Source organism: Chiloscyllium plagiosum, unplaced genomic scaffold (genome assembly GCF_037043375.1).
Source record: "Chiloscyllium plagiosum isolate Xiang-an unplaced genomic scaffold, Cpla_swu_hap1 HiC_scaffold_19, whole genome shotgun sequence".
In the NCBI taxonomy this organism is placed as follows: Eukaryota; Metazoa; Chordata; class Chondrichthyes; order Orectolobiformes; family Hemiscylliidae; genus Chiloscyllium; species Chiloscyllium plagiosum.
Genome location: NW_028270157.1, coordinates 43617731 through 43644735, shown reverse-complemented (window position 1 = coordinate 43644735; position 27005 = coordinate 43617731). Strand labels below are relative to the sequence as shown.

The window sequence follows — 27005 nt, the reverse complement described above, 5'->3', positions numbered from 1 at the left end:
CAGGGCGGGGGGGAAGGGAATTGGGAGCCAATTGGATACAAAATTGGCTTGATGGTAAAACAGGGGGTGGTGGGAGAGGGTTGTTATTTGGACTGGAGGCCTGTGACCAGCAGTGTGTCACAGGATTGTGTCTGGGTCCACTGTTTGTCATTTATATCAACAAATTGGATGAGAAGATATGGTGATTAAGTCTGTGGAAGACACCAAAATTGGTGGTATAGTGGACTGTGAAGAATGTTAACTAAGAGTGCAATGAAATGTTGATCAATGGGCTGAGAAGTGGCAGTGGAGTTTTAGATAAATATGAGGTGTTGCATTTTGATAAGGCAAATCAGGACAAGACTTATACAGTTAATGGGAGGGCACTTGGAGTTGGGTGGGGTGTTGTTCAACAAAGGGACCTATGAGTGCAGGTTCATAGTTCCTTGAAAATGGAAGCGCAGATAAATAGGATAGTGACGACGGCGTTTGGCATGCTTGCCTTTATTGATCATAGCATCATGTATAGATGTTGGTATGTTTTTTTGTGGCTATACAGGACATTGGTGAAGCAACTTTTAGAATACTATGTATAATTCTGATTGGCTCTTCTTCAAGGATTCCTGAAGAAGGGCTTATGCCCGAAACATCGATTCTCCTGTTCCCTGGATGCTGCCTGACCTGCTGCGCTTTTCCAGCAACACATTTTCAGCTATAATTCTGATTGCCTGCTGTAGGAAGGATGTTGTTGAAAGAGTTCAGAAAAACTTTACAAGAATGTTGCTGGGACTGGAGGCTTTGAGTGATAGGGAGAGAATGGATGGGCTGTGACTTTTATGTTTATAAAATAATGAGGGACATAGATAAGGTGAACAGTTAAGGTCTTTTCTCCAAGAATAGAGGAGTCCAAAACTAGAGGGCATAAGTTTAAGGTGAACATAGAACAATACAGCACAGAACAGGCCCTTCGGCCTATGATATTGTGCCGAGCATTTGTCCTAGCTTAATCACCCATCCATGTACCTATCCAATTGCCACTTAAAGGTCACCAATGATTCTGACTCTGCCACTCCCACAGGCAGCGCATTCCATGCCCCCACCACTCTCTGGGTAAAGAACCTACCCCTGACATCCCCCCTATACCTTCCACCCTTCACCTTAAATTTATGTCCCCTTGTAACACTCTGTTGTACCCGGGGAAAAAGTCTCTGACTGTCTAGTCTATCTATTCCCCTGATCATCTTATAAACCTCTATCAAGTCACCCCTCATCCTTCGCCGTTCCAATGAGAAAAGGCCTAGCACTCTCAACCTATCCTAGTACGACCTATTCTCCATTCCAGGCAACAACCTGGTAAATCTCCTCTGCACCCTTTCCAAAGCTTCCACATCTTTCCTAAAATGAGGCGACCAGAACTGCACACAGTACTCCAAATGTGGCCTTACCAAGGTCCTATACAGCTGCAACATCACCTCACGACTCTTGAATTCAATCCCTCTGCTAATGAACGCTAATACACCATAGGCCTTCTTACAAGCTCTATCCACCTGAGTGGCAACTTTCAAAGACATATGAACATAGACCCCAAGATCCCTCTGCTCCTCCACCTTACTAAGAACCCTGTATTCCGCATTATTATTTGTCCTTACAAAATGGACAACCTCACACTTGACAGGGTTGAATTCCATCTGCCACTCCTCAGCCCAGCTCTGCATCATATCTAAGTCCCTTTGCAGCCGACAACAGCCCTCCTCACTATCCACAACTCCACCAATCTTCGTATCGTCTGCAAATTTTCTGACCCACCCTTCGACTCCCTCTTCCAAGTCATTAATAAAAATTACAAACAGCAGAGGACCCAGAACTGATCCCTGCGGAACTCCACTTATAACGGGGCTCCAGGCTGAATATTTACCATCTACCACCACTTTCTGACTTCGACTGGTTAGCCAGATCTCTATCCAACTGGCCAAACTTGACACTATCCCTTGCCTCCTGACTTTCCGCATAAGCCTACCATGGGGAACCTTATCAAATGCCTTACTAAAATCCATGTACACTACATCCACTGCTTTACCCTCATCCACATGCTTGGTCACCTCCTCAAAGAATTCAATCAGAGTTGTAAGGCAAGACCTACCCCTCACAAATCCGTGCTGGCTGTCCCTAACCAAGCACTGTCTTTCAAGATACTCATAAATCCTATCCCTCAGTACCCTTTCCATTCCTTTGCCTACCACCGAAGTAAGACTAACTGGCCTGTAATTCCCGGGGTTATCCCTATTCCCTTTTTTGAACAGGGGCACAACATTCGCCACTCTCTAGTCCCCTGGCACCACCCCCATTGACAGTGAAAACGAAAAGATCATTGCCAACGGTTCTGCAATTTCCTCTCTTGCTTCCCACATAACCCTAGGATATATCCCGTCAGGCCCGGGGGACTTGTCTATCCTCAAGTTTTTCAAAATGCCCAACACATCTTCCTTCCTAACAAGTATCTCCTCGAGCTTACCAGTCTGTTTCATACTCTCTTCAACAATATGGTCCCTCTCCTTTGTAAATACTGAAGAAAAGTACTCATTCAAGACCTCTCCTATCTCTTCCGACTCAAAACACAGTCTCTCACTACTGTCTTTGATCGGACCTACCCTCGTTCTCGTCATTCTCATGTTTCTCACATACGCATAAAAGGCCTTGGGGTTATCCTTGATCCTACCCGCCAAAGATATTTCATGCCCTCTCTTAGCTCTCCTACTCCCTTTCTTCAGCTCCCTCCTGGCTATCCTATATCCCTCCAACGCTCTGTCTGAACCTTGTTTCCTCAACCTTATGTAAGCCTCCTTCTTCCTCTTTACAAGACATTCAACCTCCCTCGTCAACCAAGGTTCCCTCACACGACCATCTCTTTCCTGCCTGACAGGTACATACATATCAAGGACACGTCGTATCTGTTCCTTGAAAAAGTTCCACATTTCATCGACATCCTTCCCTGACAGCCTGTGCTCCCAACTTATGCTCCTCAGATCGTATCTTGCAGCATCATATTTACCCTTCCTCCAATTGTAAAACCTGCCCTGTTGCACGTACTTATCTCTCTCCATAACCAAGGTGAAAGTCACAAAATTGTGGTCACCATCACCAAAATGTTCACCCACTAACAAGCCCATCACTTGTCCCAGTTCGTTACCAAGTACCAAATCCAATATGGTCTCCCCTCTGGTCAGACAATCTACATACTGAGTTAGAAAAGCTTCCTGGACACACTGTACAAACACCGCCCCATCCAATCTACTTGATCTAAAGAGCTTCCAATCAATATTTGGGAAGTTGAAATCGCCCATGACTACTACCCTGTGGCTTCTGCACCTTTCCAAAATCTGTTTCCCAATCTGTTTCTCCACATCTCTGCTGCTATTGGGTGGCCTATAGTAAACACCCAACAAGGTGACTGCTCCTTTCCTATTTCTCACTTCAACCCATACTACCTCCAAAGGCAGATCCCCCTCAAACTGCCTTTCTGCAGCCATTATACCATTTCTAATTAGCCACGCCACCCCTCCCTCCTTTTTTACCACCCCCCCTAATCTTACTGAAACATCTGTAACCAGGAACCTCCAACAACCATTCCTGTCCCTCTTCTATCCACGTTTCCGTGATGGCCACAACATCGTAGTCCCAAGTACTGATCCACGCCTTAAGTTCACCCACCTTATTTCTGATACTCCTTGCGTTGAAGTTTACACACTTGAGCCCATCTCTGTGTCCGCAAGTATTCCCTGTCAGTGCTACCTTCTCCACAGCCTCCCTACATTCTTGGACATCCTGAAAAACAGCTAACCTACTTGCTGGATTACAAGTCCGGATTCCATCCCCCTGCCAAATTAGTTTAAACCCCCCCAAAGAGTGCTAGCAAACCTACCTCCCAGGATATTGGTGCCCTTCTGGTTCAGGTGCAACCCGTCCTGCTTGTACAGGTCCCACCTTCCCCAGAATGCAGTTCAGCTGTCCAAATACCTGAAGCCCTCCCTCCTACACCATCCTTGCAGCCACGTGTTCAACTGCACTCTCCCCCTATTCCTTGCCTCACTGTGAGAGGGAAAAGATTTAAAAGGGATCTGAGGGGCAATGTTTTCACACAGAAGGTGATGCGGGTATGGAATCAGCTGTCAGAGGAATGGTAGAGGTGGGTACAATTACAACATTTAAAATACATTTGGACTGGTACATGAAAAGGTAAGGTTTAGAGGCATATGGACCAAACGTAGACAAATGGGACTAGTTCATTTTAGGAAACCTGGTCGGCATGGAGGAGTTGCATCGAAGAGTCTGTTTTCGTGCTATATGACTCTCTTTGACTGGCAGAGCTCACCCCATTTTAGTAGACATGAAAGATTATCATGAGGTTTGAGATACAGCTCTACTACTTTTCCCTGGCTTTACATATCAGAAAATTGAATCTAGCTTAGAAAAAGCTGTGACAATTTTCTCAGCAACAGGAGACTGCCTGTGTATTAGAAACTATCTACAACTCAGCCTGCAGCAGGTGGTGTAGCTTAAAGATAGCATCTCTGATGAAATGGAGGCAGCTTTTGAAGGGATTACTTATATTTGAGGGGCTATGAACGATAGGTGCTGGGATAAAGAAAATTGAATGTCTGTGCAGTTGAACTTGTTCTCCTCCCCATTTTTATTGACAAGGGTAATAGTATTGTCCAAAGAATTCATTTTTACGGTTCAGGGAAAGATGTGGTACAGAAATATCCTGCTGCAGAACTGGAACCTTCCAAACAGTAGGAACCATTGCAGGTTCCACAATCAATGTTAATGCTTTGAGGGAGAGGAAAATACAGAAAATCAGACCCAATGTTTTTAAAGGAACCTGGTTTAAATAATCTTAATTTCAGCAGGTCACAGTGGAGAAGTTGTCTCCATATTTTGAGTAAGGTGAGCAAATACAGCAGCTACCTAAAGAATGAGTTAACCCTCCTAATACAAGGGATGAACTTCAACCACAGGGCCACAGACAGAAAGGATTTCCTAGCAGCACTGGAATCCACCTGAAAGACAATAGACTTACAGAGGAAATCCAGCAGCCATCTGACACATAGTAGCACCAACACTAAGCAGAAAGAAAGAAGGGAACACCCTCAACACACTGGGAAGGAAAGCCCTAGAAGGACTTAGAAAAGTCAGAAATATTGTAATCCTACAGGCAGACAAAGGGTGCATGGCTGTCATCCTGAACAGAACACAATACGTTGGAAAAGCAAACATTATACTCACAGATAATGACACCTACCAACAGGTGGCGAGGAACCCAACTCCACAGATAGAAAACTGTATTGTAGTGACATTGAAGAAACTTCACAAGACAGTTGAAATTAACAAGACAGACATCCAAAGAATGAAACCTGAAGGATCTAACACCCCCTACTTCTACGGATTACCAAAGCTACATAAACAAATGCCCTCACCCCTCTCTCAGATGCATAGTCTCACTTCCTGGTACACCGACATACAGCCTGGCAAAGGAACTATAACGGAGGAGAAAGTGAGGACTGCAGATGCTGGAGCTCAGAGCTGAAAATGTGTTGCTGGAAAAGCGCAGCAGGTCAGGCAGCATCCAAGGAAAGGAGAATCGACGTTTCGGGCATAAGCCCTTCTTTCGGCCCGGGAACTAGTCACTAAGATACATGACCACCAACTAGCCCCTAAAGACATGACCAACTATCACTAGTATCGATACACACAGACCGAGAGGGACACCAGTTCAACTGGGATAATACATCCATTCTGGGACAAGCTAAACAAAGACACGCATGGGAATTCCTAGAGGCCTGGCATTCAAACTGGAACTCCAGTGACAAACATATCAATTTGGACCCCATTTACCAACCTCATAGAAAAACAACCAGAAGTGATATCACCCACCACTACAGACCAAGACACATAAATAGCAAGTGAGACAGAACACCAGCCCTTTACTGGAGGCTCACTGATGATGTTACCTAGCATGGTGACGAAACATCTGAGATCAAATCCAGCAGCTCAAGCAGCTCAGCAAGCAAAATTACAACTTAATGAATTATTTTTTATAGAATCTGAGAAATACAATTAAGGTTATGTTGAGACAAATATTGCCATTAATACAGATTCCCTTAATCTTTGTTTAACAATTCATTCATAGGATTGTGTGCGTTGGAAAGGCTGGTATTTCATGCCCATCCCTAATTACCCTGGATTAGGTGGTGATGAGCTGTATTGTTGAACCACTATAGTCTTTGCGGTATAGGTTCACCCATAATGCTGTTAGGATGGGAATTCCAAGATTTTGAACCAGGAACAGTGATGGAACACTGATACGGTTATAAGCCAAGATATAAATAGCTGGAGAAACTCAGTAAGTTTGGCAGCATCTGTGGAGGAACAGAGTTAACACTTTGAGTCAAGTATGCCTGCTCTTAGAATGGTGTGCATCTTGGAGGGGAGCTTGCGGATGATCATGTTCTCACTTATCTGCTGCCCTTGTCCTTCTAGCTGGCAGTGTTTGCAGTTCTGCAAGCTTCTATTGCAGGAGCCTTGGTGAATTATTGCAGTGTACCTTATTGATGGTATACACAACTGTCACTGTATACCAGTAGTGAAGAGAATGAATGCTGAAGATATTGGATAGGGCATCAATGGGCTGCTTTATCCTTGATAATGTCAGCCATGATTACTGTTTTTGAAGCTGCAGTCATCCAGACAAGTGGGGAGTATTCCACCACCCTGCTGAGTTGTGTATTGTAGATGGTAGACAGGAACTGGGGAGACAGGAGGTGAGTTACTTGCAACAGTATTCAAATGGCCTGTCCAGCTTAGTTTCTGGACTGTTGTAAACCCCAAGATGTTGATAGTAGGGTGTTCAGCAATGGTAAAACTATTGAATATCAAGAGGTGATAGATTATCCCTTATTGCAATATAAATATTATTTGTCACTTACCAGCCCAAACCTGGATGTGCTCCATGTCTTGTTGCATCTGAACTTCAGTATCTGAGTTGTCACAAATGGTCCAGAACATTATGGAACCATTTGTGAACAATCCACTTCTGGCCCAGTGATAGAAGAAAGATATTGTTGAAGCAGTTGAAGGAGGTTAGGTCTAGATGATAGATCTCTTCCATCTTCCATTGCACTAGATGTCAGTCCAAGCAGTAGAGAATTGTGCCTTGATGGTTTATTCTGTCAAGTGCTGCCTTTGCCAAGGATAGTCACTCTTGCATCATCTCATTTGTCCATGTTTGGATCAAGCCTGTAATGAAATGTGGAGCCAAGTGGCCCTGGCAGAACCCAAACTAAACATCAGTGAGCAGATTATTCCTGTGTAAGGCTGACTTGACAGCACTTGATGATCCCTGCCATCGATATATTGGTCAAGTTGGATTTGTCCATTTTGTGCACAGGATGTACTAGGAAATTTTCCTTGTGTTGTACCTGTACCGGAACAGCATGGCACAACTAGTTCTGAAGCACATCTTCAGTGCAAATGCCTGATTGTTGTTAGGGCCTATCACTTTTCCAATATACAGTGCATTCAGCCATTTCTTGATATCAAATGGTGGAAGACCTGTAACTGTGATGTTTGGATCCTCTGGCGGAGGCTGAGATGATTCACCCATTTGGCATTTCTGATGGATGGAAATGCTTGTGTTGTGCCTTGTCTTGATATGTTGGACCCCACACCCCTATCATCGAGGCTGGGGATAGGTGCCTTTACCTACAGTGAGTTACTTAATTATTCACTACCATTCCTGACTGGATGAAGCAGAGCTTACATCTGATCTGTTGGTTGTGTGATAGCTTAGCCCTGTCTGCCCCTGGACTTGCATACAAGTAGTCCCACTTTGTAGCTTCACCAGGTTGACAGATAAAAATGAGTTATGGCGCTTGCTGTGCCTGGCATATCCCTCTCCTTCACTGCTAAGCAGCTGATCTTTAGGACTATCAAGTCAGGAGGAAGCAGTGCTAATTGCCGAGCAGGAAAGAAAACCAACAAGCAACCTATTCCAATCTGTTCTGTGCCTCTCAGTGCAGAGGCTCTGGAGCAGCTGGCCTGGTCATGCAATGTCTGTGCCACAAAGACAAGACATATAGACCCAATTCCCTAAGAAGACTGCTGGAAAAAATATCATTGGGTCCCTTCCTAAACATTGATCAGTACTTCACACAATCAAAAGAGCCTTATAGAACTGGCTTCAGTTCAAGTTTTTTTTTTATTATTGGATTAATTGCCCATAACTTAAGTTGTCCTGAACTCTACATGTGCAGAAATCATACAAGTTGTTCAGAGCCTGATGCAATGTCACAGTTCATTCCTGCCTTAACTCCAGGGAAGGTATGCTCCTGACCTTTTTATTATGGACTATTTTTCTCATGATAAATGAAACCCGATGAACTGTTGATGTAATATTGCCTGAGAACTCTTTAAGCAGAAGGTTTCAAAATGCCTGAGGATGCATCACTCTAGGCCACACAAGGCTTGTAGAAGGTTGCTTAGGAGGAAGTACTGCAAGAGGGATAAGAGAAAGAAATCAGATTTTGTGAAACTCACATTTTTTTTTTCTTAAATGCAGGAAGCCCACGACAACCCCAGAGTCCTCAGATTCAGCGTTCCAACACAGTGCCTCATCAAAGGCCTTCCCCACCAGGCCAGCAACCCCAGAGTCCTCAGTCCAGCACAAATCAGCAAGAGAAATCTCCAGGTTCAGGTTCTCCAAAACAGGTCAAATCTGCAGGCACCTCTCCTAACCAATCTTACAAGCCTGGAGCTTTCTCTGCACAGCCATCGAGGCCTCCAGCACCAGGCCAAGCCCCCTCACAACCAAGGTCTGGGGGAGGAAACCTGCAGCAACAGAGCACAGCACCACAGCCACTGCTCAAGTAAGTAGCCCAAATGGGCAGTTTTACAAAAGGTAAATATTTAAATTTCTTAAACAGTATTTTCCTCTATTATCCCTCCCCATGTTCTTTCCCAGACAAGTTGATAGCTAACCCCCTTACTGTTTTCTCTCAATACAGCTAAAAGGCAACTGAATCATGCAAGAAAAGTTTTCTTGTCCAACACACCTCTCCTTGCACTGTGTTCGCTGTTGAGTGTATGGGGATGAAGTAGTATTAACCAGTTCAGTTCCTACTCAATGATATACCATATTAGAGGTTGTGTGGCATGGTGTGAAGTATTTAAATAGTATAGTGTCTGTCAGTATCACAGGTGTACCAAGCTAAGGCAACATCAAACCATGAAACTCCCAAAATAGTGGCTTCCATTGTTTTTAATATCTTTTATTGTCAAAGCTATTGCTAATAGAGATTTCCAGATACGAAAAGCAATAGGTCCAGGAATTTAATAGCTGGGTGTTTCAGCAACCTTTAAAGTCAGAAATATAAACACAGATACAGACCCTTCAGTCCAACTCGTCCATGCCAACCAGATAGCTTATAAATCTAGTACCATTTGCCAGCATTTGGCCCGTATCCCTCTAAACCCTTCTTCCTATTTATATACTCATTTGCCTTTTCAATGTTACACTTATACCAGTCTCCGCTAATTCCTCTGACAGCTCATTCCATACATGCACCATCCTCTGCGTGAAAAAGTTGCTCATTAAGATTAGATTAGATTAGATTACATTACATTAGATTAGATTACATTACAGTGTGGAAACAGGCCCTTCGGCCCAACAAGTCCACACCGACCCGCCGAAGCGAAACCCACCCATACCCCTACATTTACCCCTTACCTAACACTACGGGCAATTTAGCATGGCCAATTCACCTGGCCCTGCACATCTTTGGACTGTGGGAGGAAACCGGAGAACCCGGAGGAAACCCACGCAGACACGGGGAGAACGTGCAAACTCCACACAGTTAGTCGCCTGAGGCGGGAAGTGAACCTTTTATATTTTTAGTCCCTTTTATATTTTTAGTTCCTCACCTTAAACCTATACTCTCTTGTTTTGGACTCTCTCTTCTCCCCAATCCCCTCCTCCGGGGGAAATGACCTTGCCTATTTGCCCTATCTATGCCCCTCATGATTTTATAAATCTCTATAAGGTCACCCCTCAGCCTCCGACACTCCAGGGAAAGTAGCCCCAAGCATATTCAGCCTCTCCCTACAGCTTCAACTCTGACAACATCCTCATAAATCTTTTCTGAACCCTTTCACGTTTTGCAATGTCTTTCGTATAGGAGGGAGACCAGTATTGCATGCAATACTCCAGAATGGGCCAAACGAATATCCTGTACAGGTACAAAATGACCTCCCAACTCCCATACTCAGTGCACTTATCAATAAGGGCAGTACCAAATGCCTTCTCCACTTTCAAGAAACTATGAACCTGCACTTCAAGGTCTCTTTGTTCAGCAACACTCTCCCCAGGACCTTACCATTAAGTGTATAAGTCCTGCCTGGATTTGCCTTTCCAAAATGCAGCACCTCACCTTTTATCTAAATTAAACTCTATCTGCCACTCAGCCCATCTGATCAAGATTCCGTTATACTCTGAGGTAATCTTCTTCGCTGTCCACTACTCTTCCAATTCTAGTGTCATCTGCAAAATTACTAACTGTACTCACATCCAAATCATTTATATGACAAGAAGCAGTGGACCCAGCACCAATCTTTGTGGCACACTGTTAGTCACAGGCCTCCAATTTGAAAAGCAACCCTCTACCATCCTCTATCTTCTACCTTTCTGCATGCTGAATAAATATTTCATATTCATAATAGCCTTGCTTCCCCACAATTGTGAAAATCCTAAGGACAAACATCATGACTGAAAACATGTGCATAAGTGAGCTTAAAGAGCATGGAGAGCCACGCATTCTGTACTGAAGGGTATAGTAGGAGAACAACAGCAAACCTGATTGAATTAATTCAATTGCTGGACCAGTCAAATCTGCTAATTAGTGAAGTTCGAGTTGTAAAAAAAGCTAGTAAAGTATAATGTATGATCACATGAAGTGTCTGGACCTGATACAAAATTAATAATCAGAAGATCTTCTATCTCACTGCCTGTCTGAATTTTTGATATGTGATCCGAGTGAGCAAAGCTCTCTGGCAAGAGTGTTATTTTATACCATATTTTATCCCAGTGGGTGATGAAAATATTACAGTAGTACCATACACATATGGCTCTGACTTTTGGGTTGAGGTAAACCAGATGTGAGGGAGTTTTACAATTAAACCGGATCTAGGTGAGCTGGATGGTGACTTTTTGAATGATTGAAATGGGACATTTCCCTCTTCAATATTAATCCCCCTTCATTTTGAACACAAACAATATACCAGTAATTAAAATTCATGATTTTTAAGGGAATAGTGGGGACCATTTAAGAGTGAATGTTGTTTTATTTCGTATGTGGGCAATAGTTCTTGCATTTAGATAATTCAAGCATGACTAACAGAAACCTCTCATTTAACTTCCTTTTCAGCAAATCACAATCATTGACAAACAGTTTCAGTATTACTGAATCCTCTCAGCGTACCGGCACTAATGAAGATGAAGCAAAAGCAGAAACAATTCGTAACCTAAGGAAGTCCTTTGCCAGCCTCTTTTCTGATTAGCTCTTTACAGTATTCTCTTTAATGAAATAGGTCAAACTTGAAACCCAGACAGCTGCCAAACTATTCTCGAAGCTTGATAACAACTCAGATGGAAATAACTGTGATATGAGGTGCAAACTCCCTCACTTGATCAATGGACTGTGCATTTCCCTTTATGGATAACAAGCTGTAAAATGAGGTATTGTTTTCCAACTTGGCCAAGAGGCAAAACTAAAATCCTGCTCTACCAAGTGTATGCAGATGTAAGTTGTGTGACGTGAATAACTGTGCACTTTATCTCTCAAAGCAGCTTGTTGAGTATCGTATCGAATGCTATTATCAGAGAATCATCATTTATTTGGATTTTAACTATACAAAATGAGCTCAACACTAATCCCTGATGACAGAACCAGTACATCCATCCAATCCATTCAGATCATTTTCATGTTCTTGTGTGTCACTTTTATAAAGCACTGAATTCTGCCCTCATTTCTTATTCTTCTTCTGATTCCGCTCTAATTTGAGTCCGAGATATCTCATTATTTTGCATTCTAAACTTAGAAAATTTTGCTCAGTATCGGAGACAAATAAGAGAAACTAACTTCAAATGAGTCAATACCACTTTAGACAAGCACTGACCTCTACAGTCCTTTCTTATTTAGTAAACAGCAGGAAAATATTTCCCAGTCTGGACTGCAAATATGTAATGATTATCAACTAGATCAGAAACCACCCACCACCACCAGTCCATATTTATTATTGAGTCTTTACAAGTCAGGATAGGCGTTTTTACTGAAAAACATTAGATGTGATTCCATGATTGGACAACATTGGCTAAGTAATCCCAAATATGATAAGAATTACACTGACAAGTAATGTATATTAATATACAGGGCCCTGTTCATCGCAGTCAGAACACGAACATGACATCTTTTCTTTGGTTAATTTCTCAGGGCATTGCCTTGACCAATTAAAGTCAACATGCCTAGTTTAAATTTAAACTCGTTAACCTGACAGTTAACTACCAATTGTCATCAGATTGGTGTATTCTCCATGGCAGCAGGACTAGCAGAATCTATTTGCCAACCAATCAGTACTGTTCTCTCATAATATGTTTTCCCTTTACATTGGGATAATTTAAGAAATACCAAGTGCCAGATGAAAAATAAAGATCTGTTCTACCAAAAGACTATTTGTAGGAAGGGGAATGAATGCAATTGGAAATTGCCCATAGTTGCATTCTATTTTTATCTGCAGCTAGATGCTATTCTCAGTTCATCAATCCAGTCAGAAATAAATGTGGAAATGGTTGACATAAACAGGAGGACATGAAACTTCAAAAGGATCTCCTTTTAGTCCCTACATTTGAAATTAATGAGAATTCTTATGCGTTTTATTCAGGGGCAGATTTTAAATCATGTAAAAATATAAGCGCCCAACAGAATCAAAGTTAAAAATCACACAACACCAGGTTATAGTCCAACATGTTTATTTAGAAGCACCAGTTAGTGCATCCAAATAAACCCACTGGATTTGTGGGTTTGTGATTTTTAACTTTGAACACCCTAATTCAACACCGATACCTCCAAATCAAAACAGAATCACAAGAGTGTGTGGGAATGCACTGAGTAAAAATGAGATATTAGGACTGTTTTCACAGGCACGTCAAAGTCTAAGGGAATAATAGAATTTTTTTATTTTAATGATGGCTGGGCAATGTAGTGAAATGTTTCTGCCTGTAAAAGAAACAATAAGAAGGCATAGACTTAAAGTTGGGTGGTGGAGGCAGGCTCAATTGAGGCATTCAGGACAACATTGGATGATTATCTGGATAGTAATGGTGTGCAGGGATATAGGACAAAGGCAAGAGGTTGACATTAGGTAATAGATGCAGAGCAGGCACAATGGATTGAACAACCTCTTTGAACCGTAATGACTGATAATGAAGGTTTCGATCACAATCATCACTAAATGGGAAGGGGAGTATAGGAGAAAAATCTTTCTTCAGGAAATAGAACATGTAATGTTTTACCCTGTGAAACTGAGGCAGAATGCTTAAATGTATAATGAAAATTTAGATAAATATGAGGCCATGAAGAAGTGAATCCAATTCGATGTGCCTTAACTTTTGAAGCAGTTCAAAACCTGACAAACCAGTGCCCTTGGTTTGTGTAATTTAAAAAAAAAGTTATTACCCTAGCACTTCATAGGCACAGAGAAAGCACATGGGATGCAATGAAATTGATCACAATCTAAGTTACGAGGAGCCACTGAAAGAACGTGAGCTTTACAAGATAAAGCAATGACAAATGTTAATAAAGACTTTTACTTTAATTAAAACTGAGTGAGTAGAATTTAAGAAAACAGCCCTTAAACAACTAAAAAGATTATTTGAGCATTGATAAAGGAAGTCTTCTATACATAAAGATAATCAAGTTCTAAACTAAAGTTCCAAATATAATGCAGCTACATTAGGGGAGTACTTTAAGAAATAATTTTGCTCCAATTGATGTTATTAGAAGCCATTTAGATGGATAAAAGATGGCTGGATAGCCTGCTTCATCTGTAATTATCTAAGTCAATTGATTACATCTTGAGAGAAGCTCTGTAGCTTAGGTTCATATGTAGCAGTTTCTGAAATCTTTGTGTCAGTAGTACACCAAGGAAGCAATGCTTTTACTTGCAATGTAGTACAGACAGTGAGAAAACCCTCATGGTTATAACAATGGATGGTTAAACAAAGGGCGGTCCATAGAAATTGGTGCATTGGATCTCACGGAACAAGATATATTAAACTAGAAAATGGGTTTTAAAGTTCCAGACTGGTATTTGTAACATTCCAGGCCTTTAAATTGAAACAATCAGAAAAATAATTGACAGTTTCTCATTGTGCTTCCCCAAGATGTGATAGACTTTAACAAGATCTTGCTTTCTTTTCACATTGGTTTGTTCTCTTTGCCATTCTTAAAATATTAAGACTTAATAGTTGAAAATTGCAAATTGTAGCACAATTATAACCACAATTGGAAAATTTGGACAGATGCAGCTGTCAAATATCAGCTTCATTCAAAGTATAATTCAAGTTACCAGAAAAGTGATGTGCGACAAATTCCAATAAATGGGATTCTCTTACTATTTGTTACTTCTAATTGTAGCATGCCTAATAGATTCACTAACAATGTCTAGTTAGCGAAAAGACCATCTGAAGTGTGTAGTTATTTTGCTAATGTACATAAAAAGGAAAGTACTTTCCCAAAACATGGTTATAGAAAATGTTGTCAATCTTTTAGTGATTTAAAATTGCATGATTGTCTGACAGCTGCCTTGATGTTATTTTGATGCTTTATTTGAAATATTTTTCTACCATTCCTTTTCTGAAATCACAAAGGCTACTTTAGTACACTGAAGTGGATGATCATTTATCAGAGCCTAAACAGTGAGTTTTCTCAGGCTCTTTAATGAATTGCCAGAGGAAGTGGCAGATGCAGTTACAATATTTAAAAGACATTTGGATAGGTACATGAGTAGGAAAGGTTTAGAAGGATGGGGCCAAACACTGGCAAGTGGGACTAGTTTAGTTTGGGAAAATTGGTTGACATGGATGAGTTGGACTGAAGAGTCTGTTTCCATGCTGTATGATTCTGACTCTAATTTGACCCAACTGTAAAGTACCTTTCCTGTCCCATCCCAACTCACAACCCAATTAATTGACAATTGGCATATCTTGCTTGTCCTCATAGCAATAGGACAACAATCTTGAAAGCACTTCCTAATGGTTTGCCAACTTTAGGATTGCTCTGGCACCACCAATAATTAGAGACAGACTTCCTGGACGCTGCTGCGAGCAACCAGGTTAACTAAAAATGAATTATTTCTTAAATTTTCTAAATACTTTTGTTATGAGCTTTAAAATATTGGGTATGGGGAGGAGTACAGGTCGACAGTTAATAATTATATAATTGAGTAATAAAGAGTTAAATCCACTTTCCAACTAAAAGGAAAGGTAGCACAAGGACAGGCATGTTTGGCAACCAACACTAGGAGTGTGGAGCAGGGTGACTGGCAGTAACAGGTTATTTTATGAGGCCTCCAGGAATATTTCAACACAGAATTGGTATCCTAACACCCCAATATAAAGCATTGTTGCAGGATAGGATGGTACAGCCCCTTATGTACCAAAAAGTTTTCATATTATGTTGAGTTTATTTTTATGTTGGAATTGACCATTTTTCAAAAAAAAAATCAACGGCTCCAACTGGGGGTTTCCTAACCCGGAAATGATACCAAGCAACCTGGTATTGAGTCCTTCCTGCAGAAGTGTGACTGAGCTCAGAAAGTAAGGTGAATTTTTACCCTGTCTATTGATGGCTAAAAACAATTGATTACTTACTCCTAACTTCTGCCATTTCTTTTCAGAGGTAGCAAAGATCCTCAGTTGAAACCAGCAATGGCCATAGGAATATTAAAATGTTATAGTTAGTACCATTGCATTTTGTTTAAAATGAAGTGGTGGCCGACCTACTCCTTCTCCCAGCATTTCAAATTCAGACCTCAGTGCATCGCGCCCCACCCCACAGGATCCAGCTCCCATGTTAATGTTCTTGAAATATACCATCTGTTACTTGCCCTCCATTAACCTGTTCTGGATGGTATTAAAATGAAGAATCTGATTTACATTTTTAAAATCTTATATTGGTAAATTTCTAATGTTATTTATTGAAGTTGTAATCTAATCGTGATGAGGAAGAATGTTATACTTGACCTACATGTTGTTGTAATGTCGAATTAAGTGATGACACTCGTTTCTTTTAAAATAAAGTTGATTTTTTTTGTGGTCTGTATAGCTGTTTCCATAGATATTATTTTCCCCCTCCTCTTCAGTCAACTATGATCCAATATCATTCTCAAGTACAGATCTCTGCGCCCATTAGCTATATGAAAGCTGCCAATTCTATGTAAATTTAGATAGCGTGTAAGTAGACTTTAAATCATACAGGACAGCACAACAAAGTCTGATGCTGTCTTCATGCAACACCCTTACCTTTGCACCTTCCATTATATTCAAAAGACAAGATCCGAGACGTTCCCGATCTGTATGGCTTAGCATAATAAACGATGAAAATATTTGTTCATAAGTGTAACTAAAGTACAAACTCACTATGATATATAATACAAAATAAACATCAATTCTTTCTCACCTGGCCCGGGTTTTTTTTTGAAGTTCTAGCAGTGACCACCACTCCCATTGCCACTGCAAGATTAGAGGTACCAGCTCTCTAATTGAGCAGCAGCTTTGAGGCTGGATAACCCATCTTGGTGGAACAGTAGCAACAAATTCAGGCAAGTAATTGCCATGTAAGGTAGAGTTGGGGTTTCAGGTCCAATAGAGGCACACTCAACTGTTGACTTTCTTGCCGATGGGGAGGGCCACAAGTCTGTTAATTCCCAGTCTCTGTTATATTACAAAATCACATGAAAGTTTAGATCTCAACTTCCACAATGAGTTGCAAGAATGGTCTGCATTTGATATCAAAGCACTGATTTTCCCCAAATTTGAAAATATAAGTAAACTTACAAATACCAAATAGTCTTGTGTCTGTGTCTAACCATACAAATTAATGGATCTGTAACCAATTGCAAATGCAAGCAGTACAAATACTATAAAACATTTTGATGCAAAAGAAAGTGAAAGCAAGGGCAATTTGTGCATTTACCAACATGGTAATAGAACAGTTTACACACTTGACTGGATTCGTTTATGTACATGACATCTTTCAAGCCTCCAGTATTGATTGTAAACATGGCTTCAGTTTAATGGTAAAGACCAATACCAGGTCTCACAACACACTAAGATACCATCTGGATCTCTGAGGATAAAATCCTAACTTTGAGCACAAGAAAATGTCAACTTTGACAGCATTTTCCATCTCTGGAAAATGGAGCGGGACAAATGGGAGCAATACCCTGCTATTCATCAAATATTTCACTTTTACCTTATTATTTACTTGTGCTGTTGGATATATGTTGCACATGTTTATTTATATTTTAAAATTCAAACTGCCTATGGCTAAAAAAGAACACGACGTTGAATTGTAGCTATCTAGTTCAATCAGAATTTAGACGGAACATTTACTGTTACACAATTTAAATAACATCAGGATATTGATACAATATGTTGCAGCTAAAGCTAGCTCATCTCAAAGGAAACTTTCTAAAAGCAGAAGGTTCCTTTTGAAATTAGGAGGATTTGAAAATCCTAATTAGGTGATCTCTTGAAATTATGATCAGTAGGATAGGAGAATTGCTTGCTTGTTACAATGAGTGGGCAAGGATTTGGGTATGAAAAATTCACTAAATTCACTTTAATCATAGACTGGTATGACTAAATGGTCTGGGTTATTTGCTGTATATAGTTTGTAATTATAAATTCTTTGACTTACAGAACATACAAGTTAGTTTGACTTTCTTTACATTTTTAATCTGTGACCTTTGGTATAAACAACAAAATTATGTATTTGATACCCTATGATACATTGATTCATTTGTGTCAATATTATTGATCAGAAAAAAATAAGTTTGTTTGTTCATTTATGTATTGCCCTGGTAAGCACGTACTATACATTTACAAAACACTGAAGATCTCAAACTTATTTAATCAAACTAGGCTGGTCCACACTTAACAATTTTAAAAATTGCGCAACACCAAGTTATAGTCAGCAACAGGTTTATTTGGAAGCACTAGCTTTCGGAGCGCTGCTTCTTCATCAGGTAGCTGTGGAACAGGATCATAAGACAGAGAATTTATAGCAAAAGATTACAGTGTCATGCAACTGAAATGATATATTGAACAAACCTAGATTGCTGTTAAGTCTTTCACCTTTTGGAATTCGGTGCAGTTTTGATTCATTAATATGCAAATTCCAGAACTTCTTTTAAATCACATTCTCAAAATATCTCTTTTTTTTTTAAAATATAAAACCTTAAGTGAGCATTTCAGCTAAGACAATGTCTTAAAGATGTGAGGTTAGAGTCTGTATGTATCCCAACCTTGAGTCAGAGTGGTTCTATTTCCAAAGCAGGAATTTATAAAATATTACATGGATTGACTGCCTGAAGGTTGTGCGCTTTTTGAGCAAAATAAAAATGAGCAGATTTTCAGAGCTGTTAGTCAGCTACTGAACAAAATTTCTGCAAGTTTGAATTACAAGTTAAAACGAATGAGCATTTTGCACTAAAAATAAAAACTGTGGATGCTCGAAATCAGAAACAAAAAACAAAAATTACTGGAAAACTCAGATCTGGCAGCATTTATGGAGAGAAAGCAAAGTTAGAAGGGTCATTGGACCTGAAACATTAACTGTGCTTTCTGTCCACAGATACTGTCAGACCTGCTGTACTTTTTGAGCAATTTATGTTCTAATTTGTGAGTATTTTCCACACACTGCTATTGTGGAAATGAAGGGAGTTACAAAACAATTGGAATTTTTTTTCCCACTCAGTGGCAAAACCATGGTGTAGCAATATAATTAATGAAAAAAACTTAAGCATACATGAGTTGCAACCTTGTTAATAGTGCTAGAGAACATCATTGCAAGCTATGTTTGAACCCAAATCTCAGGATCAGAAAGGCCAGACAGGAGAGATTGCAAAATTTCAATGCACACTTTAACATGGGTTCAATGTTATGTATGAACAGCAAAATCAGAACACGGGGAAGAGGGAAAATATTGATCAGTATGTGACTGCATTGAATATTTCAGATCATTCTTTGAAATAATTTTTCAGTTGCTTAAACTCAGGACTGTCTGAGGCATAAGAAGACATCCTACTGTGAAAGTGCAAAATGACTAAGTTATGATGTACAGAATCTGAGGTGATTAATAATCAGCTGCAATGCATTCATGGAAGAACAGACAAGGCTTTGTATTAGACAGAGACACATTTGAGACATATAAGCAAATAAACATGGCCAAAACGGAGGCCTATTTGCAAGATGATTAATCACTTTGCACATATTTAAATAAAGAAACAAAATAGAGTCATAGAGATGAACAGCATAGAAACAGACCCTTTGGTCCAACATGTCTATGCTGACCAGGTATCCAAAATTAATCTAGTCCCATTTGCCAACATTTGGTCCATATTGCTCTAAACCTTGCCTACTCATATCCCCATCCAAATGCCTCTTAAATGTTGCAATTGTACCAGCCTCCACCACTCCCTCTGGCACCTCATTCCATTGATGCACCACCTGCTGTGTGAAAAGGTTGATGCTTCAAGCCCTTTTAGATCTTTCCCCTCTCACCTTAAACCTATGCCCTCTAGTTTTGGACTACCCCACCCTGGGGAAAAGTCTATTCACTCTATCCATGGCCCTCATGATTCTACAAACATCTATAAGGTCACCCCTTAGTCTCTGATGCTCCAGAAAAATAGCCCCAGCCTATTCAGCTTCTCCCTATAGCTATTCCCCTCCAACCTTTGTAAATCTTTTCTGAACCCTTTCAAGTTTCACAACATCTTTCCTAAAGCAGGGAGACCAGAATTGCACACAGTATACCAAAACTGGTCCAATTAATGTCTGTCCAGCTGCAACATGACCTCCCAACTCCTATACTCAATGCATTGATCAATAAAGGAAAGTGTACCAAACCCATTCTTCACTATCCTATCTACCCATGACTCCACTTTAAAGGAACTATGAACCTGTACTCCAAGCTCTCTTTGTTCAGCATTACTCCCCAGGATCTTCCCATTAAGTGTATAAGTCCTGCCCTGATTTGTCTTAACAGAATGCAACATTTATCTAAATTAAACTCCATCTGCCACTCTTCAGCCCATGGCCCATCTGATTAAGGTCCCGTTTCACACTGAAGTAACCTTCTTTGCTATCTACTACATCACCAATTTTGGTGTCATCTGCAAACTTGTTAACCATACCTATGTTCACATCCAAATCATTTATTAAAAAAAGCAATGGACCAAGCACCGATCCTTGTGGCACTCCACTGGTCACAGGCCTCCAGTCTGAAAAGCAACCCTCCACCGCCATCCTTTGTCTTCTATCTTGGAGCCAGTTTTGTATTCAAATGTCTAGTTCTTCTTGTATTGCATGTGACCCAACCTTGCTAACCAGTCTCCCATGAGGAAGCTTGTTGAATGCCTTACTGAAGTCCATGTAGATCATGTCCACCACTCTGCCCTCATCAATTCTCTTTGTTACTGCTTCAATAAAAGTAAATCAAGTTAGTGACACATGATTTCCCAAGCACAAAGCCATGTTGGCTATTCCTAATTCATCCTTGCTTTTCCAAATACATGTAAATCCCGTCCCTCAAGATTTCTTCCAACAACTTTCCCAATGTCAGGCTCACCAATATCTATAATTCCCTGGCATTTCCTTACACCTTTCTTAAATAGTGGCACCATGTTAGCCAATCTCCAGTCTTCTGACACCTCACCTATGACTATCGATAATGCAAATAACTCAGCAAGGCACCCAGCAATCATTTCCCTAGCTTCCCACAGAGTCCTGATCCGATCCCAGGAATTTATCTTTATACGTTTTAAGACTTCCTCTCTATAATGTGGACATTTTTCAATATGTCGCTATTTATTTCCCACATTCTCTATCTTCCATATCCGTTTCCACATAAAACATTGTGGCAAGATGCTCATTTAGTATTGCCTGCAGTTTCACACATAGGAAGCTTTGCTGGTCTTTAAGGGGCCCTATTCTCTTTCTAGTTAGTTTTGTCCATACTTTTTTTATAGAATCCCTTTGGATTCTCCTGAACCCTATTGGCCAAAGCTATCTCATGGCCCTTTTTTGCTCTCCAGACTTCCCTCTTAAGCATACTCCTGCCGCCTTTATGCTCTAAGGATTCATTTGATTTCTGCTGTCTATACCTGACATGAGCTTCCTTCTTATTCTTGACCAAAATCTCAATTTCTCTAGTCATCCAGCATTCCCTGCACCTATCAGCCTAATAGCAACATCCCATTTTCCAGCCATCCATGTACCTGCAAACATCTGCCTCAATCAACTTTTTAAAAGTTCTTGCCTAATACCATCAAAATTGGCCTTCCTCCAATGTAGATAACTTTTAGATCCAGAATATCTTTTTCCATCACTATTTAAAAACTAATAGAATGTTGGTCACTAGCCCCAAATTGCTCCCCCACTTACACCTCAGCCATCTGCCCTGCCTTATTTCCCAAGAGTAGGTCAGGTTTCACACCTTTTGTAGCAGGTACATCCACATTCAGTCAGGAAACATCGATTCTCCTGCTCCTCGAATGCTGCCTGACCAGCTGTGCTTTTCCAGTATCACACTCCAACTCTGATCTCCAGCATCTGCAGTCCTCACTTTCTCCTAGGTAATTTTCTTGTATACACTTACCAAATTCCTCTTCATCCAAGTCCTTAACACTATGGAAGTTCCAGTCTATGTTTGGAAAATTAAAATCCCCTAATTTTCTTACAGATAATGGAAATCTCCATAGAAATTTCTTTCTCAATTTCCTATTGACTATTGGGGGGTCTATAGCACAATTCTAGTAAGGTGATTAACCCTTTTTTATTTCTCAGTTCCACCCAAATCACTTCAATGGACATATTCCCAGGAATATCCTTCCTAGGTACAGCTATAACATTACCCCTATTCAAAAACACCACTCCCCCTCTTGCCTTCCTGTAGCATCTATACCCTAAAACATTAAGCTGCCAGTCCTGTCGGTCCTTGAGCCACGTCTCTGTAATCACTGACATCCCAGTCCCATATTCTCAACCATGCTCTGAATTCATCTGCCTTATCGGTTAGGCCTCTTGCCTTGAAATAAATGCATTTTGATTTATCAGTCGAACTCATTCTCTGCAATGTTGTTGCCTGCCCAGATTATTTGAATTGCTTCTTTTCCCAACTGCACGGTCTTGAGCTTGACCCCTTTCTTCACCATCTCCCTGGGTCTTCCCCTTTACCGGGTGAACTCCCCTCAAGCAGCTTTAGCAAATTTTCCTGCCAGTATATTAGTCCCCTTTCAATTCCGGTGCAATCCATCCTTCGTATACAAGTCATTTCTCACCCAGAAGAGATTCCAATGATCTAAAAATGTGAATCCTTCTCCTCAGCCACACATTCATCTGCTCTATCCTCCTATTCCTGCCCTCACTAGCTCATGGCACTGGGAGTAATCCAAATATTACTACCCTCAAGGACCTCCTTTTTAAATTCCTGCCTACTTTCTATGTTCTCCCTTCCTATGTCTTTAGTTCCAATGTATACAACAATTTCCTGCTGGTCTGTCTCACCTTTGGGAATATTTGCACCCTTTCTGAGATATTTTTGATCCTGGCACCATGGAGGCAACACACCATTATATTTCTTGCTGCCAGCCGCAGAAACGTCAGTCGGTCCCTCTAACTATGGAGTTCTCTATCACATCGCTTGCTTGGAATCTGACGTACCCCTCGTTGCATTGGAGCCAGTCTCAATACCGGAAACCAAGTCATGCAGTCAAGGATAATTAGGTACAGTAGTAAATGCTAGCCTTGCTATTGACAGCCATGGCCCCTGAGCAAACAAAAAACATAGCACTTCTCACAATCATCAGTTATTTCAAAGTGCTTAAACAAAAGCTAAATGCAGTGGATGCTGGAGTAACAAAATGAAGGACAGGGTTCAGGGTCTGAAATCGTTAAACTCAGTGGTGACTCAGGAGTGTCAAAGTGGAAAGCAAGTTGCTGCTCCACCAGATTGTGTTTGAATATTGCAACAATACTGGAATACTGCAACAGACCTAGGAAGTAATGGATTGGCATATATAGACCTCCACCCTGATAGGCTATGTCATCTTCAACACCTCATGCTCCCCCTATATCACCTTCCAATATAACTACAGGAGGTGTAATACTTGTGCTTTTATGTTGTCCCTTTTCAAGGGCCCCTTCCATGTGAAGCAGTGCTTTACCTGTACATTTTTTAATCCAGCCTACCGGATTCACCATTCATAATGTGGTCTCTTCTACACTGGGGCAATCAAAATCACACTGGGGCTTTGCTGAATACTTCACCTCAGTTTGTCTGCATGACCCAATCTCCCAGTTGCTTGGCATTTAATACATCATCTTGCTGTCATGCTCCCATGTGTCCTGCCTTCTACGGTATAAATCTCATCATTTTTCACAACTTTTCAGTTCCCGAAACATCAAACTGCACTGAAAATGTCTCTCTACACCTCTGATCTCAAAGTGCTTTATGGCTAAATACTTAAAGGGTAGTCATTGTTGTGATGCAGTAATTTTAAGTAGTTATAACACCAAAATAAATTCATATTATTATAAAATAAATATATTCACATTTAAATGAATATAACAGTCAGTTATATTAACAATGTTATTGTGAACAAAGCTGCCGTTCTTTTATTAGATGGTGAATAAATGTATTAACATGCATGTTATGCAGTGTCGAGATGCAGGTTAATGCTCCTCATGAGCTTAATTAGTCAGAGGAAGGCATTAAGAAGAAACAGCCTATTACAGCTGCAGACCCAAGTTACACTGAACAAATTGAGCACAAGTTCCCTGATACTTGACTTAAATTGGAAGCAGGCAAGTGGAGGAACTTTATAATGCAAAGAAAACCTCATGTCACAAATCATCAGAACAAGGATCCAAATGAATCAGGCGCTGATCCAAACTCCAAAATAAACCATTTGCATTTCACAGTCAGATTGTTACCCTGGATTTGTACAAAATGGCTTTGAGAAAGAATCATTCAAAAGTAATCTGAAACAATTTATTTCTGTGCACTACACAGTAAATATGATAAAGCTTTTTTAACTGTAAGCAAGTAACACCCTAGCAGACAGCATACAGGAGTCTTAATTTGGTAATATATTGATAAGCAATTAAAATAGCATTGCAACTCTTCTGTGCAAAGTAAAAATTCATTAGTAGATTTCTTTGAATCATTTACTCAAATTTAACCTATCTTGTACAAATTTGCATTAGCATTTGCTCCAAATAAAGATCTTAGATTTTCCAAAATGAAAGTATTCCAAGTATTCCAGAAATATTCAAAATGAAAATATGAACATACTCAGAAAGAAATGCTGCAATATTCTATAATTCACTTTTGTCTGCCCATATTAAATAGAATCTATAAATATTGCACTCTATCAGATCAAGTGGCGTTTGGGGCTCTACATTCCACATTTCTTGCAATTCTTATTTTACCTTTCAGGTTTGGTTTGGTAAATTTAAAATATAATATAATATAATTTGTGCATGTTTCTGTTGCAATTATTTTAGTTTTTTTTTAAAGAAAGATTGACAAAGACTTGAGCTGCAGCAACTAACCATCCTTTAAGAACTAGATCTCAGAAAAGTCCAAAAGTTTCATTGAAGAGCTTTTAAATGATGCCACGCCTAATGTTTGCTGATCTGCCTCCAGCAGACCTCCCTGGAAATCTGATGCTGTGAAATCCAGGCACTCCAGCTGACTGACCTGGCAAAGGATCTGTCGGATCGAATGATGGTCTAAATGGAGGCAATGTCCCTGGCATCGGTCCTGATCCAGGTAGAAAGCGATTAATTGGATCTCCTCTGTAAGGCAGCTGAGGATGCTCATCATATTCACCTCCAATAACCCCAGGTGGATAAAACTGGCGAGGCTCAAAGGGGAAGGGATTGAAGAGACCAGGCTGACCTGGAAATGGGGGCAAAGCTGGTGGCAAATACAGAGGCATTCGGTGCAGTGTTTTCCTTCTCATCACATATTTTTCCTTATAGAGCTTTAAAACAAAAACAGTTACGCTCAAGTTAGGACATAGAAAATACTGGCAGTCCCTTTAACTGTCAATTCCCCTTTTAGCTATTTTCACTTTCAATCTATTGCAACTGCCTTACTTTTTTCTATGCCTTAGGTGAGACAACAGGGTGGGGATTGTATTATGTTAGCGCAGTCATGGACCTCATTAAATGCAGAGAGGAGAAAGCAGTATCTCAATCTGACAAATCCTCCCAATAACTATCAAAATTAGGAACTTACTGACATTTATCAGTGACTAATGCTAGATGGACTATGGCAGCAGTACTACCTGTATCACTTACCCTAAGGTTTTTCTTCCTAAAATTGGATCCAGAGAACTTTCAGTATTATTCTTGACATGGTCACCTCAACAGCAGAAAACTCTACAGCCCTTGCCATTATGTAGCAGTCTCCCTGCTTCAATTTCTCTTTTGTTTGGTTATGTCTCATGCAAGGGTGTAGATTGACAGGCAAAATCAGTTCTTCAGCACCTGTGTAACTCGTCACTCAATGCAAGAGCCTGAATACAAACATCGGGTGCCAGGTTGTGGACAATCCATATGAAACAGAGATTAATTCACCCCTCCCTTCAGTATGTCCTGGGAGTTCAGTGGGAAATTTGGTTGATTTCTCTCTCCTCTATCTAGCCCACAGACATGGAGGACAATTGTGAAAACAAAATAGCATTGACAATCATGCAATATTGGAATTCTAGTCAGTCAACTCTGAACTATAAAATAAAAATATTACATTTTTCAATTAGAGAATTTTCAAAAGAAAAAGCTCTACTCACCTTCTTCCAGTCATGACTGCTGACTCGTGAATCTGTTTCAAAAACAGAAAGTTAGATAATCCTCAACTTAATTTAAAAGTGAACCTGTTGGCAAGGGACAACATATCATTTGAAAGTTTGCCACTTAATGGTTTTATTAATCCAGAAAAAAAGGCTGATTCAATAACTTACGATGACTCCTTTAAAATCTAATCTGAAATTTACAATATATGCAAATGAAAGAAAAACAAAATTTCACTCAGCTAGGACCTTGCATGATTTCAGGCTGTTCAATGATGAATAATTTTATAGTCTATGACTAATAAATGAGATTTATTTATTTTCCATTTATTAATTTTTTAATTCACTCATGAGACATGTCCATCCCAGTTGCCTGCAGAAGGAAATGGTGAATTGCCTTCTTGAACTAGATGCATCTACTATGCTGTCAGGAAGTGAGTTCTAAGATTTTGACCCAGTGACAGTGAAGGAACAATGATATAATTTCAAGTCAGTATGGCATATGACTTGGAGGTGAATTTGTGGCATTCCCATGCATTTGTTGGTCTTATCTTTCTAGGTGGTACAGATTGATGAATTGGGAGATACTGTTGAAGGAGCGTGGGTGAGTTGCTGCAACGCATCTTATAGATGGTAAACACTGCTGCCACCAGATTTTGAAACTAAAGGAAGAAATTCTTGAAGGTGATGAATGGGGTGCCAATCAACTAGGTTGCTTTGTTCTGGATGGCAATGATCTTCTTAAGTGTTGTTCAAACTTCACCCATCCAGGCAAGTGGACATTCCCGCGACTTGCATCTTGTAGATGATGGACAGGCACTTGGGACACAGGAGGC

At 40.3% G+C, this 27005-nt stretch overlaps 2 protein-coding genes across 5 annotated transcripts in view; one reads left to right on the top strand and one right to left on the bottom strand.

Annotated features, from left to right (window-relative positions):
* syn3 (synapsin III) overlaps window positions 1–16406 on the top strand; it is a 232351-nt gene extending 215945 nt beyond the window's left edge. Inside the window, exons 12-13 of the mRNA XM_087997272.1 lie at window positions 8594–8900; window positions 11454–16406. Coding sequence (XP_087853398.1) covers window positions 8594–8900; window positions 11454–11586 — 440 coding nt within the window. The 3' untranslated portion in view covers window positions 11587–16406. The remainder of the gene's footprint in view (window positions 1–8593; window positions 8901–11453) is intronic.
* Window positions 16407–24348: 7942 nt separating this feature from the next.
* Window positions 24349–27005, bottom strand: part of fbxo7 (F-box protein 7) — a 42769-nt gene continuing 40112 nt past the window's right edge. For all 4 annotated transcript variants that reach the window (XM_087997269.1, XM_043709417.2, XM_087997270.1 and 1 more), the window contains 2 exons: window positions 26170–26201; window positions 24349–25359 (listed from right to left, as the gene is read on the bottom strand). In XM_087997269.1, coding sequence (XP_087853395.1) covers window positions 24979–25359; window positions 26170–26201 — 413 coding nt within the window. In that variant the 3' untranslated portion in view covers window positions 24349–24978. The remainder of the gene's footprint in view (window positions 25360–26169; window positions 26202–27005) is intronic.